General features: G+C 51.9%; 1 protein-coding gene across 2 annotated transcripts in view; it reads left to right on the top strand.

Annotated features, from left to right (window-relative positions):
- LOC125625566 (26S proteasome non-ATPase regulatory subunit 4) overlaps nt 1-4,955 on the top strand; it is a 69,306-nt gene extending 64,351 nt beyond the window's left edge. For both annotated transcript variants that reach the window (XM_048827801.2, XM_048827800.1), the window contains 6 exons: nt 335-403; nt 2,356-2,571; nt 2,666-2,774; nt 3,386-3,517; nt 4,144-4,211; nt 4,595-4,955. In XM_048827801.2, coding sequence (XP_048683758.1) covers nt 335-403; nt 2,356-2,571; nt 2,666-2,774; nt 3,386-3,517; nt 4,144-4,211; nt 4,595-4,762 — 762 coding nt within the window. In that variant the 3' untranslated portion in view covers nt 4,763-4,955. The remainder of the gene's footprint in view (nt 1-334; nt 404-2,355; nt 2,572-2,665; nt 2,775-3,385; nt 3,518-4,143; nt 4,212-4,594) is intronic.
- Nucleotides 4,956-14,437: the final 9,482 nt, after the last annotated feature.

Genomic DNA, 14,437 nt, shown 5'->3' with positions numbered 1-14,437 from the left:
ACCATTAAAAAGGTGATGTAATGTAATTCAGATTGTCCGTGTGTCTCTTTAAAAGAAGCTTGCTGGCTTTAAGGATTGATTTTAAGTTCTGGCCTATTTGGTTTTCATAGGAGTATAATGGAGATGAAACCTCTCAAACATTTTACTGTTCAGAAATAATCGCTTACTATGAAGCTTGTATAGACTGGCACCTGTAAATTAGATGCTTTTATATCTGGCTTTGTGTCCTGATGAACGAATCCCACGCACTTTTGTCTGCTTTCTGTTACGTGGAGGAGATGTAGGAGCTGAAGACAAGTGATGAAAGGCTAACACTCCTTTCTCTTTATTGCAGCTGGTGAAACTGGCAAAGCGCCTTAAAAAGGAGAAAGTAAATGTTGACATTATCAACTTTGGAGAAGAGGTGAGAGTTTTAAACTGATCTCCCAAGAGTCTTTGAAATACAAACTCCAGCCAGGGGTTTACATCTCATTTTCAAACACTTGTCTCCTATCTATCTGGGAACACCAGTGAAGAATACTATCACAATTCCCCCATCTTAATCTCTTCAGCAGGGATTTTAAGGCTGATCTGTTCAGACAACAGAAATCCTTCCATTAATATTTTGCAGATTCCAAAGGAGACTCTCTTCTCAAATATTCCCCTGCTGTGTTTCCTACCCAAACATTTCAGGCTTCTGCTAATGCTTTAGTGAAACTGACTCTAACTAAAAGTGAAATTGACTGGTCTAGACTCACCATCAGTGAAGGGCAAAAAGAAAACAAATTGGATTTTTAAAATTGTTTCCATAAATGAAGGAACTGAAGGACGTCTTTTAATATTTTTTTTTTTAACTTCTTTTCTGCATACTTTAGTCACCTGCCTTTTCACAGCGTTCTGGCTGAAAATAGAAAGCCAGCTGTAATTCTGAGTTTCACTCAGGTGGCACAAACCTTTGTATACAAAACATACTTTGCCCTTTGTATGAAAAACCCCAACCCATCCTTAGGATGAAACCTCTAAGGCCGTGTGAAGTTCCCATATTCCCTTGCAACCATGCATCAAAGACTTCAATTACTGTTCTTGAAATATAGTTAATGATCTGGAACACACCTCTGTGAGTCACAGGCTACATTAGTCAGTGTTGGTTTCTGACATCCTTGGGCAGAGGGCTGTATTGTGGTATAAGGCTAAGGAACAGTGGAGATTGTTGCAAATAAAATTGTGGTTGAATTTTGTCGGTCTGGCATCTAGTCCTGTGAGGTGACCCCTCTCCATCCAAGGTCTCTCACCCCATGCCTCCGAGTGGTGTTTCTGAGCTGCAACACTGTGGCTATGAAAGAATCTTATCACCACTTTAAAAGACTTTGGTTGATTTTGGAACCAAGCTGGTAATGACATTCCAGGTGAGAGGGAAAAATAATTGGTTTGGCGGTTTTCCCTTCTCTTCCCCAATAATCCCTACTCCACTTCCAGATTTCTGGAGGGAGCAGCCTTGACAGGGCCTGCTTAAGTTCTGTGACTATTCTTTCCTGATCATTAGAGTGTGGGTGGCATCAGTGATGCCAGGATGATACCCCAGCCAACCGTCTTTCCTACAGGCCAACTCGTACTCAGCGGAGAATGATGTTTTATTCCCTAAACTGAGACAGCTGAATCCCAGAAATCTACCACAACCATTCGCAGCGTAGCTGATGAGCAAGCTGCAAAGCAGAGTGGCCTGTTGCCGTATCACATTGAACTGCTCTATCTGGATAGATAGAGCAAAACCTCAGTGTAACATGGATTCTGGTGGAGGGCAATAGTATGAAAATTAGTGCTGTATTCAAGACATGTGGTGCCCATGTTAGAGGAAAAATAGGCCAAAGTTTGTTCTGGTTGTTGGGAACAATCTCATTTCTAGTGTTGCTGGTACACCCTCAGGCTGACTGTCAGATGACACCCAGGCCGTAAGGTTCCTGATCCTCCAGTGAGGTCACAGCACTATGAAAGGAAACTACTGGCACTTCCTTTGAGCAGGACTCTAAAACACGAGCAAACTCAGGATGAATTGAATAGAGCAATGTTCCAGGTCAACTGTCCTCACTTTGCACAGGGACTTCCTGGGGGCGTTAATCAGTTGCCCATTGGAGGGGGCCCATTATATAGATGGCCTCTTCCAGCTCTGAAATGTGATGTGTCTCCGTACCCCTGGTGCATACTGATCACTGTTCTCTGTACTTCTGTGTTTATAGATGAGTTCCCTTTCTGAACACCAGCTGGTAAGAGGACGTCAGGGTTATTACAGTTCATAGGGCAGCCCAGCATCGTTTCCTTTGAGCCAAGTCAATGGGAGGAAGTCAGTCTGGTTCTAACCTCTCTCTTTCCCTCCCCTAGGAAGCCAACACAGACAAGCTGACTGCCTTCATTAACACCTTAAACGGCAAGGATGGGACTGGTTCCCACCTGGTGACTGTTCCCCCTGGCCCTAGCCTTGCCGATGCCCTCATCAGTTCCCCCATTTTGGCTGGGGAGGGCGGTGCCATGCTTGGCCTTGGCGCTAGCGACTTTGAGTTTGGAGTAGATCCCAGCGCGGACCCAGAACTGGCGCTGGTAAGAGATGGTGGAACGAAGAATGGCTTTGAAGGAGCCGAACTGTTTGTGAACGTGCTGTTGCTTTGAGTTTACCCCATTGTCTGCTCCACAGGCGCTGCGTGTATCCATGGAGGAGCAGAGGCAGCGGCAGGAGGAAGAGGCCAGGAGAGCTGCAGCTGCCTCCGCTGCTGAGGCAGGAATTACAGCCACTGGTGGGGATGGTAAGAAACCAGGCGGGGGATCTAATCCCTCTTCGTTTGGAGGAGCCGGGGTGAGCAGAGCAAAGCAGCGAGTTCAATGCAGCGGGGCGGGGGAGGCTGCTGATGCAGCCAGATCATTTTGTACTGAGATTGTGTCCAGCCTCCAGTGCTAAGCAGGGCCTGGGTTGCATTTGGGTGGGATGGACACCTACGGCGCTGCAGGGGATTCATTAGGGAGGGGTACACTTCCTTTCAACATGGTAGTTCCTTATATCCCTCCAGTGTGGTGTTCCTCTTCACTTGAGATGTAAAAGAAGGCCCTGATCACTTGTACTGGCTAGAGATCCCATGGCACTTTCCACAAGAATACAGTTAGCCCCAGTATCTCAGCCCACTCCCTCTCGGGTATCTACATTCTGCCTTCCCTAAAAAACTGCCCCTGCACTTTCAGTTGGATGCAGTATTTTTTCCTGTCCTGAACTGTTGTGCATTGTTGCTGTGCGCTTTGTGCAGCTGTCTCATCCCACCCCAGAAGTGGCTGCCCTTCAGTGGTGGGCAGGGATTCTTCTCTGAATATAGAATTTGTTGGGGAATTGCTCTAGGAATGTGTACTCTGTTTATCCCTGTGCTAGATTCAGACGATGCCTTATTAAAGATGACGATCACCCAGCAGGAGTTTGGTAGAGCTGGCCTGCCCGACCTTAGCAGCATGACAGAAGAGGAGCAGATTGCTTATGCTATGCAGATGTCTCTGCAAGGGCCAGGTGAGTGGCTAGAATTTAGAACATCTGTCTAATCCCTGAAGACAAATCCTGCGCTGACTGAGCTGTCCCAGTGAATTCAGAGACAGCAGCAGGTTCTCAACACCTATCAACGTCTGCCAGAGGGTGGGCACCCAAAAATGGAGAGGCACAAAGTTAGTGAGTGCTTGTCTGAGTGGCCTGAATTCTATGAATGTCCTACCTGTCTGGGGGCGAGGGGTGTCGGAACCTTCACTTCAGGCCTGAATCTCCTTTCTCAGCTCTCACTATTCTGCCTTGAGGCTTCCTTCTGCATCCATCAGTGTTATCCCAGGCACGTCTTGACTGATATGGTGTCTGTAGCAGGGAGCAGCAGATCAGTGGGGAGGGAATGATTTGCCATATGCTGCTATGCATAAGCACAGCTGGGTAAGGCAAGGATGGGATCAAGTGCTGACAGACTCCCGACCTGAAGGCCTGCAATTGTGGATGTCTGGTTTGTGAAACTCCTGGCCCACTAACTGCCACAGGCAAGTCGCCTTCAATATCTTTACATACACACCCTGCTGACAACCCAGCATAAATACGATTGCAGTAAAGGTGGTGGTGGTGAATACTCAGTAGCCAAGACATTTCTTTTCTCTCTCCAGAGTTCGCCCAAGCTGAATCGGGAGAGATTGATAGCAGTGCAGCCATGGACACATCAGAACCTACCAAGGTGATGGTCTCCCCAGCCACCCCTTTCCCTATCTCTCAAGACATCCACTCTGTGTGGAGTCCAAACTCCCCCTCTCCTTAGACTTGGTTAACATAACAGTTCAGTTCAAGCGTTGTCAGTAGGATTGGCTGCTGCTGGGGTTCCTCCCTCAGGGCTCCTCAGCTCACACCCTAGGTTCCCCTTTCCCCACAGAGCCGCTCCCATCTCCCTTATCAAGAGCTGCCAGGCTCAGTGAGTTCCTGGAATCCACTTAAACCTTCCCTAGCATGCTCAGCACCTGCTAACAGGGTGGAGTGTTTCAAGCGAGCAGTGCCAGCCTGTTAGATCCCAGCCAATCTTCTTGATAGGGAGTGGGGAGTGACTCTCTCTACATGGATGTGCAGGAAGAAGATGATTATGATGTGATGCAAGATCCAGAGTTCCTACAGAGCGTGCTTGAAAACCTGCCTGGCGTCGACCCCAACAATGAGGCCATCCGCAATGCCATGGGTTCCTTGGCCTCTCAGGCCTCCAAGGAGAACAAGGACAAAAAGGAAGAGGAGAAGAAGTGATGGCACTGGAGTACTGACCTCCCTGCCACTGCCAAGCGATTGGGATAATCTCAGCCCTGCATGTTCCAGTCCATGTAACCTAATAACTTCAACTTACTTAATCACTGTTCTCCAGGTAGCTGTGGAGCGATCACAGGGCGAGGGTAGGAATTTTTTTTTCTTGATGTAACAGTTAATAAAAACGTTAAATTTTTTTCCATCTCCCTCCTAAAGTAACTATAGAACATGCTTATGGATTTTCTTAGAGCCACATAGGAATTGGCAGGGTGCACCTTGCCCAGTCTCCTGACTCCAAGCTAGAACCAGCTGCTTCAGAGCAGGGTGCAAGAATCCCTGCAGTGATGGGGTGACCTGCCTCCAGGGAAAGCTGCCCCCTTAGGCCCATGAGGTTACTGAGCGGGAGAGGGCTTCACTTAAACCAGATTAGTTGGGTCCAAGTGGAATTCCTTGCATCTCTTAGGTCTGGTTTAGAGAGAGCTTTTGTACCGATATAACCATCGGTTAGGGGAATGCTTCTCTTTTTACTAATCTACCAGAACAGCCCCTAGTCTGGACTTGGTTATACTGGGATAGAGGAGCCTTATACTGGGGTATTGCATCCCCTTCCCGTGTGTGAATAGCTATATTTGTATGAAGCACCTTTGTATAGAGCTATAAGTGTACTCGGGGTCAATTGCTTTCTGTGTGTAGACAGGGCTTCTGCCATGGAAAGCTGTGTTGCATAGTCTGCAGCCCCTCTAGCGTGCAGGTCCCCTAACTCCACAGTATCCTGAGCTGCCTTAAACTGAACTGAATCCGAATCCAAATCCAACCTTCCAACCAAGATCCCCGGCTTGCTGATCTTACATATATTCCCTTCTCAGCTTTGTGGTACGTGGGGACCTTTGTGGTAAAGGAAATAAACCCCTGAGAGCCTTCCCCACTATGCCCAGATCCTGCAAACGCTTAATCAGTTGTGTAACTTTACTCACAGGAGTAACCCCATTGAAGCAAACAGGATTACCTGCCTAGGGAAGAGTTATGCATCGATCTGGTACCTTGGTGCTCCTAAATCTAGCAAAGGCTTAACAAGAGCCAGTGGTGGGAAGTGGAAGTTCATAGAATCATAGAATATCAGGGTTGGAAGGGACCCCATAAGGTCATCTAGTCCAACCCCCTGCTTGAAGCAGGACCAATTCCCAGTTAAATCATCCCAGCCAGGGCTTTGTCAAGCCTGACCTTAAAAACCTCTAAGGAAGGAGATTCTACCACCTCCCTAGGTAACGCATTCCAGTGTTTCACCACCCTCTTAGTGAAAAAGTTTTTCCTAATATCCAATCTAAACCTCCCCCACTGCAACTTGAGACCATTACTCCTCGTTCTGTCATCTGCTACCATTGAGAACAGTCTAGAGCCATCCTCTTTGGAACCCCCTTTCAGGTAGTTGAAAGCAGCTATCAAATCCCCCTTCATTCTTCTCTTCTGCAGGCTAAACAATCCCAGCTCCCTCAGCCTCTCCTCATAAGTCATGTGTTCTAGACCCCTAATCATTTTTGTTGCCCTTCGCTGGACTCTCTCCAATTTATCCACATCCTTCTTGTAGTGTGGGGCCCAAAACTGGACACAGTACTCCAGATGAGGCCTCACCAATGTCGAATAGAGGGGAACGATCACGTCCCTCGATCTGCTCGCTATGCCCCTACTTATACATCCCAAAATGCCATTGGCCTTCTTGGCAACAAGGGCACACTGCTGACTCATATCCAGCTTCTCGTCCACTGTCACCCCTAGGTCCTTTTCCGCAGAACTGCTGCCTAGCCATTTGGTCCCTAGTCTGTAGCGGTGCATTGGATTCTTCCATCCTAAGTGCAGGACCCTGCACTTATCCTTATTGAACCTCATCAGATTTCTTTTGGCCCAAGTTGGCAAGGTTCAGAGGAGAGAGAGGGCACAAATTATTATTGGTGAGAGAAACTGACCAACAGAATGGAATCACAAGGATGGTAAATTCTCAGAGTCCTTAAATCAAGACTGGGATATCTTTCTCGAGCAGGTACTCCAGCTCAGTCCAGGTCATTGGGCTCCATGCAAGAATCGCTGGATTAAATTTTCTGCCCTGTGTTATGCAGGAGCTCAGACTAAATGACCAGAGTGCTGCTGTACATACGTAAGTGTTTGCTTGCAGGAGTGACGCTAGTGTGCTTCTCCTGGAGCCGTTCTCGTCTGTGCATTGGGGAAGGGGCAGAAGGAGAGGCCTTATTTTAACTTTAATTGCCTCTTCAGGAGGCAGTTCCCTAGCTTTCAGCACAGAAGCCATTTGGTAAAGGCCCAGAAGTACCTCAGCACGTTCTATTTGCTAAGAACTCTACAAGCTTTCTCATGAATCCCCTCCCATAGAGTAGCAAGGGATCCTGCAGGGTGGGAGTTAGGTATGTTAAAGGAAGCCTAAGTCTGGACCAGCAGATGGCCCTGCAGATCAGGATGAGAGCTGTGTTGGAAATTCCCTGTTCAGACTTATTCAGCCATGTGAACTTGCCCACCAAAAATATCTTCTGGCTGAGCCGTACCAGGCTCATTGTTTCATACAGGCCTAAACAGCAGGGACTGTCTCTCCGGCTGTGATGTACCGGGACTTAAAACCCATCCCGCTAGCCCTGAAGTGCAAATGGATTGGCTGCACTTTCAAGCTCTCAGCAGTTCCAAGAGGCAGTCTGGCACCATCATGTTTCTATGGCCTTATCTGAGCTTTACTTTCAGACCAGACAGCCTCTGGGTGAATACGTGTGCAGTGCAGAATACATGGAGATTCCCTCGCTGCGTCTGTGGAGCAGTGAGGACACCAGTGCCCTGGCCTGTAGTCTTTAAAGGGCTGTAGGGCACAGTGTACTTTATCTGCACATAGACTATCAGGGTTGGAAGGGACCTCAGGAGGTCATCTAGTCCAACCCCCTGCTCAAAGCAGGACCAATCCCCAATTTTTGCCCCAGATCCCTAAATGGCCCCCTCAAGGATTGAACTTGCAACCCTGGGTTTAGCGCGCCAATGCTCAAACCACTGAGCTATCCACCCATTCAAAATCCATGTGCTACAACAGAACCCCCATTACATCCGCTGCTGAGAACATACCCAAGTGGTGACTCTCCCTGTCTCAAAGATTTAAAAGCCAAAGGCTCTGCTCAGGAATCCTTCGCTCCTGTGCAGCAGAATGCTTGCTAGGAAATATTATCCGCACCAGAAATTATCCACACTGAGAAAAAGGCTGTTTTGTGGTGCTCTTTATTGATCACTGTGTCAGTCATTAATGTATCTTCCTCGTATCCCCACCGAGTGGTACAGAAGGTGCTAAGGAGGCACCAAACCCATGTGAATTACAATGGAATGAAGAATCTCTGCAGACTGGCTTTTGCTTCTGAGTTGATTAGTTAGATACATGTTGATGCTACAGGTAACTCGGCAACTTGTCACATCTCTGTATTTTATTGCTACTGATTATCTCATGCAAAGCAGTGATACAGAATCCCATGCTCATTATTTGTTGGTTCTCCCCCAAAGTATAGAACCAAAGGCTAGAAACTCTTAGACATGTGCGTGGCCATCCCGCATGGATGTAGTTGGAATTAATACAGTAAGCCGGGACAGCTGGATTTGCAGTCTGGTATTCCCTGCATGAGCTCTGGGCTTGCTAAGCAACCATGCTTATGTGATGCCTGGGGGAAGCTGTGTGGACACAAAATCAAGAGCGTTAGTAAGCAATAGCCCTCCTCTGCCCTGATGGGCCATAAATGGCTGATCAGCTCTCGCTACCTCTGCTCTTAGATATGCCCGACTAGCCAGTGGGCATGTCCCAGATTGTTCTGCCACCAAAGGGTGTGTGTCACTCATCATAACATGATAGGCTGGTTTCTTTTAGAGGCTGCTGTCACGGGTTTTGTTGTTTTCATAGAGACTAGCGAAGAAACAAGAGATGGCACACAGCCGGTGCACGGTCGCCCCCCTATTGCTCTGACCAGCCTAGTTTTAGAGTGTCCCAAAGGACTGGGGTTCCACTACCTCTTTCATGTGTCCTAGTAAGTGACTGAGCTGGGAATCCTCTCTTAACCCTGAGTTGCTGAGTAGGACTGTCCAGAGAGGCAGACCACTGCATGAAATGGGGCAGCTCTCAGCCGGACCAAGGAATAATAGCCTTTAGCTAATTCCAGCAGAGCTTGGATTGGTTGCCATTCTTTTGCTGCTGTCAAATCAGCTATTGTAGAAGTGTATGGACAACACAGTAATGAGAACTTGTTATGCCTAGACCTAGTTCTGCACCCCTAATTTTGCATCTCTGTCCAGGATCCCCCTTACAGGACATTTCAATGTAACTAGGGCCCAGGACTTGGTCAGGCAAATCTGCAACTCACTGTGATGTCACTCCTATATTAACTTTTTGAGTCCAGCTGGCCAAATAACTCTGGCAACTCCCCTTTTAGGGAAGATGGAGTCTGTGGCTAGCAGGGCCAGCATCAGTCTCCGGAGGCTGCTCACGCAGGTTTGCGTAGCCCTGTCTTGCAAAACTGGGTCTATTTCATGGCTGCAGACTTGGCTTTTCCACCTGCCCCAAGCTGGTTAACATGCACAGCGATTTCCCTGGAGAGCCTTGCACCTGGGATCTTGCTACTTACGGGCAAAGGCTGTGATCAAATATGTGGGTTTGTTGCTGCACAGCAGAGTGGTCAGGCTGCCCAGGGAGCCGGTCCCCATGCTCTGAACATCCAAGGTAATCCCCAGTGTGGCGTTTCTCTGCAGTGGGATCATAGACAGTTGAGTGGGAGGCTTTGATACATCAGCCAAAGAGCATCTTAAGTCTGCTGCCCCGGGCCACTGCCTACGGAGGTGCCTTCAGTTTGGGCATGGCCCCTGTGGTCCAGCACTCAATTGCTTAATAAAAGTCCGGACGAGTAGGCCCTGCTGGTTCTTAGGGGGGGAAGGCTCTGCCTGTGGGCCTTATCCATGCTGTGGTCCCCTTTCAGGCTCAACCTGCTGCCCAGAGAAGGATTCATCTTTCCTGCAGCCTGTGCCCCCCCCCAGTCCCGCTTTGCTTCTGAGCTCCTTTAACCTGCACCAGAGCATGCTCAGCAGGCGTGTAAGGGTGGGGGTACCTGGGCCTAGTATTGCCATCGTTCAGCCCCTTCTGACCCAGCGGGATACTTTTCTAGCCTGTGCCGCAGGGCTGGCACGTCTCAGCCTCAGCACCTGGCTGCCTTGTGGCTGATCCGTGGAGAAAGTCCTTTGGCGGGCAGTGGTGAGGCTGTGGTTCCGGCTCCTCTGCCTCCCGCCACATGTAAATGGAATTGCAATGCCAGAGCTACCCAGGTTTGGGCCACTGGGCTCCTTTCCCTGCCACTGCCCTCCTTGGGCCACTGCCCTCCTTCCCCGGACTCCAGCACTGTCCTGCACGGCTGGCTGGAGAGCGGGATCTGGCTGACTGTTAGCATTAGAACAGTTGAAACGGTGGGTGGGAGATAAAACCTGAAGCTTCAGGACTGAAGTCAGGCTCTGGTAGGGATCAGGGTGAGCCCTTAACGTGGGGAGGGGGAGGCCATCCCACTGCTGCCTGCTGCAGGGGTCTCACTTTTATTCTGGAGTCCCTGTGGCGAGGCAGGATAGGGGGCTAGATGGACCTTGGGTCTGATCCAGCCTGGCTGTTCTTATTGCTGGAGAGGAGAAGGGGAATGATGGCTACCTCGGCGCTCCAGCCCGGGCTCAGTGTAGGCCTCTGGTGTACAAGTCAGTATCTCTGCAGGCTAGGCAGTGCCATTGTCAGTCAGAGGGGAGGGGGAAACGCTTCTCTTGCAGGCCAGCCACCTTTGGCCTCTGCTCTTTTCAGATCCCCGCTGAGCAGGAGTGTCACCCCACCCCCAGAGACCGGCTGGATTTGAGGGGCCCTGTCTGATGGGGGGGAAGGTGTTAGGGGGGCAGCTGCAGCATCTCTTGGGCGGTTATTTACCAATACAGCCTGGAAGTAGCTTTCCAGCTCCTGGCAGGATGGCAGCTGGTCGGAGGGTTCCATCTTCCGGGCCACACACCCTTCTGGCTGTCCGTGGTACACCATCAGGTGCTGGGAGGGGGGAAAGCAAGAGCAACCCACCGTGAAAGCCTGTTGTAGTAGCCTCTGGGCAGGGCTTCGTGGCTGGGGCGCTGTTAGGGTGGTGCAGCAAGGGAGCTCCTGCCCCTAGGCAGGGAGGTGAAGTGTTTAATCCCACAGCGCTGGATCGAGCTGGGGACAGGCTGGTGCTTCCTGTGTGCTTCCTCCCTGGGCCAGAGCACATGGGACTTTCCCTGCTGATCTGTGCTCATGGCAGGAGTTAGCCTGGCCCTGGCACTGCCCTGATGCAGCTGGGAAGCATAAGCATTGGGGAGGAGACACCAGAGCAGATGGCGATGGAGCCTGTCCTGCTGGCCTCCGCTGCATCCATTGTCCGCAGCTGCTGTGGAGACTTCCCACCGAGCAAGGACTGTGTTCATTACACCCCCCCTGGCATTCTGGTTAGGAGGCAGCCGGTCCTAGCTGGGATCATCCTATTCTGCAGCCCGATCAGAGGTGGGATTTTCTCTCACACCTGGTTCTCAGCTCTCGGGTCGCATTGTTGTGGGCTGTTCGCCCTCCACTGTGTCCCACCCCAGAGGTGGCTGCCTCTCAGTGGTAGTCCTGTGTAGGCTGTTGGCGAAGCAGAGGGGGCCTTGGTGTGGAAGGGACCCCTGCAATGCATTATGGACACCCACATCTTCCCTGGCACCCAAAACCCACTGTACTCACGTTTCTCAGGTCGCAGGTTATCCCTGGCGCGACCCCCTGTTCTCCCAGCTCGCTGAGAGCCAGGAGCAGCGACGCTTCGTTCTGGACGTTCACCTGTGTAGGCAGGTAGCCATAGGCATCTCGCTTGAGCAGGGTGAAGAGGGAGGGAAAGGGAAGGAGACTGGATTAGAGGGAACAGGGGGATGCGCCAATCCCCACTGACTGGTCACCAAGAGACATCCCCCTGTTAGCTACTTTTCCTCCCAGTCGCCCTCCCCTCCTTGTTCTCCCCTGCTAGCCTGGAGCAAACTGATCTGCTCAGCTAGGGACCCCCTGCCCCTCTCCTCTCCTTTCAGATTTCCCTTCCTTCCTGCACAGGGAGCCAGGCCCAACACATCCCCCTGCAATCCCTTCCCTGTACCTGGATGCAGGTAGCTCGCCCCAGATATGTTGCCACGAGGACCCCTACGATGCTGACGGTGAGGACCGCGACCGCCCCCACGGTCATGATCACCAGCTTGTGGCTGGAGGGAGGAGGCCCCTGCATCTCCAGGCTGGAGTGGAAGGTCTGAGGAAGAGGGAGAGTGTTGGGCAGCATGCTGCAGACAGGGGGTGTGCTGAGAAGGATCCCATGGCCGGAGCTATCTGGTCCAAGAGGCCCACTCTGCAGCAGGCCGGATTCCCAGCTGCTGCCAGCCAACCTTGGCATGGGCCGGACTTCGCTCTTTCCTGGGTTGTAGGGCCCATTGCTGCCACAGCACCAGTTCAACATCCAGCCTAGCGTGGTGGCACCGGGAAGCTGCTGCCACTTGGTGGCCCATGTGTGAAGTGAACTTGGCAAGTCTCAGCCCAGCACAGAACCACCCCAGGCAATGGTCCCGTCTTGGCAGAGGGGCCAGGGGACTGGAGGGGCCATGACAGCTCCCTTCCCAGCTGGCTATTGGAAGGGGCCTGGGGTCTGTAACGTCAGACCTACTTCTGCCCGTTGTGAGGTGTATTACGGCAGTGCCTAGAGCTGGGGACCGGGCCCCTGCTGCACTCAGTGTTGTACAAGGAGATGGTCTCTGCCCCATTCATACTCTGCTCACCTCAGCGCCTATGAATGGGGGCTATAATCCTGCCTGTTGGAGGGTATGAGGCTAAGAGAAGGGGTGATGATAAAGTGCCAGGAGCAGCCTGGATGGAAACTGCTGTGGAAATTCACAGTCCCTTTGCTTCCGGACAATTTCTCTCTCCTGCGCCAGGCCACGGAAGTGCTATATGGGCTCCTGATGCTGCTGCAACTCCCGTTTCCCTTGTAGCCCGCTCTCATCGGCTGAGCTTCGTAGGATGTTTAAAGGAACCTAAACGTGACACTTGAGGCAAATCTGATTCCCTCCGGAGCTGGAGTGGTCCTGCTGGGCTACTAGCTGCCGAGAGGTGGGGAAACTGAGCCACAGAGAGGGGGTCTGAACTTTGAGAGCACTTCTCAGCAAAACTTCAGCAGAGCCAGGTACAGAAGCCAAGATCTCCGGTCCCTGCTCTAACCACTAGATCTTGCTCCCTTCAGGCTATGAAGAGAACCCAAGAGTCCTGCCTCTAAGCTCCTGTGCTCATCCATGGAGCACCATCTCCTCCTCGAGCCAGGAGCAGAAGCCAAGCTTCCTGAGGCCTAGTTCTCTGTTCAAACCACTGGACCATACGCCTTCCCTCGGGTGAGGAATAGAACCCAGGAGTCTTAGCACCCTGTTCTGAGTGCTGGCTGGACAGCAGCCCAATCCGGAGTAACCCACCTCATCCTTAACGCACAGGCCTTTGTTGGGAGGATGCTGCTGAAGGAACCCAGGGACCGCTGTGGCCAAGGAAGGAGAGAGGGAAGCCGTTCTGGGCAGGCTTGACTCGTGGCGCCTGCACATGCCCGAGCGGAGATCGGCGTCTCTGCCATCAGCATGATGGGGGTTTCCTTAACTGCAAGCTGGCTTGGTGCCTCTCTGCGCTAGCCGAGGGGCGAAGGAGCCACAGCCGAGGGTGGCTGGAGCCGGGCACCCAGCATAGGCCCCTCCGTGCGGGGCTGGGGGACCAGCCTGCCTCTTGCTCAGAGTCTGTGGGCTCCAGTGTGTGGAGGGAGGTTCATAGGTCGTCCCCCTCCTCTCCTGGTTCACCGTCACCCCCTGTACTGGGCTATGTCCCTTCTCAGGCCTCTCATGCTTTTCCGGCCACATTACCCTTGTACCCTCCCTGGTCCTGACCCCTTTCCCCTGACTTCTCCCCCTGGCTGATTCTCACCTACAGTGCTTGGGCATCTCCCCATCCCACCTCAAATTTCTCTGCCCCCTGGGAGGGGGCTGGCAGGTGTTTTCTGCTCCTTTTCCCCACCCAGCTGAGGGCACTTTGGGGCTGGGGCATGGGAGGGACCAGGCTTCCCAGGACCAAATGCAGCTGCACTGATAGCCCAGCCTGGCTCTATTTGGCAGCAGCGGGAGGAGGAGGAGCGCCCCCGTGCTCCCCAAATGCCTCTCCCCAAGGATCAGTCTGTCACCCGCCCCCCCATCCAGCACCTGATCCATCACTTACATATGGGGGGCTCTTCAGCTGCAGTCCCACCGGCCAGGAATCAGGTCTCTTCTCTTCAGCAGACATTCCCCAGGAGCACTAGGCGATCTAGACCCCTTCTCGCACTCAGCCAGTGGTGCCAGACCTCCGGGCATCTTATAGGGGCTGCGAAGCTGGGGGGGTGGCCTTACTTGGGCTGTGCCTGTCCAATGGGATTGAGGCTGATGTGGGAGCCTCCCAGCCCTGCACCTGCCCCGCTTCCTTCCTGCAGCCTGAGTTACCTCTTTGTCCTATTCTGCCTCTTTGTCCTATTCTGCATGCGTCCCCCACACTAGCCCTGAGCGCGCAGCCCAAAGCGGTTTCTGTCTGCAGCCATGATCAGAACCTCG

This window comes from Caretta caretta, chromosome 24, assembly GCF_965140235.1.
Source record: "Caretta caretta isolate rCarCar2 chromosome 24, rCarCar1.hap1, whole genome shotgun sequence".
Taxonomy (NCBI): Eukaryota; Metazoa; Chordata; order Testudines; family Cheloniidae; genus Caretta; species Caretta caretta.
This window is presented reverse-complemented; position numbering and strand designations above follow the sequence as displayed.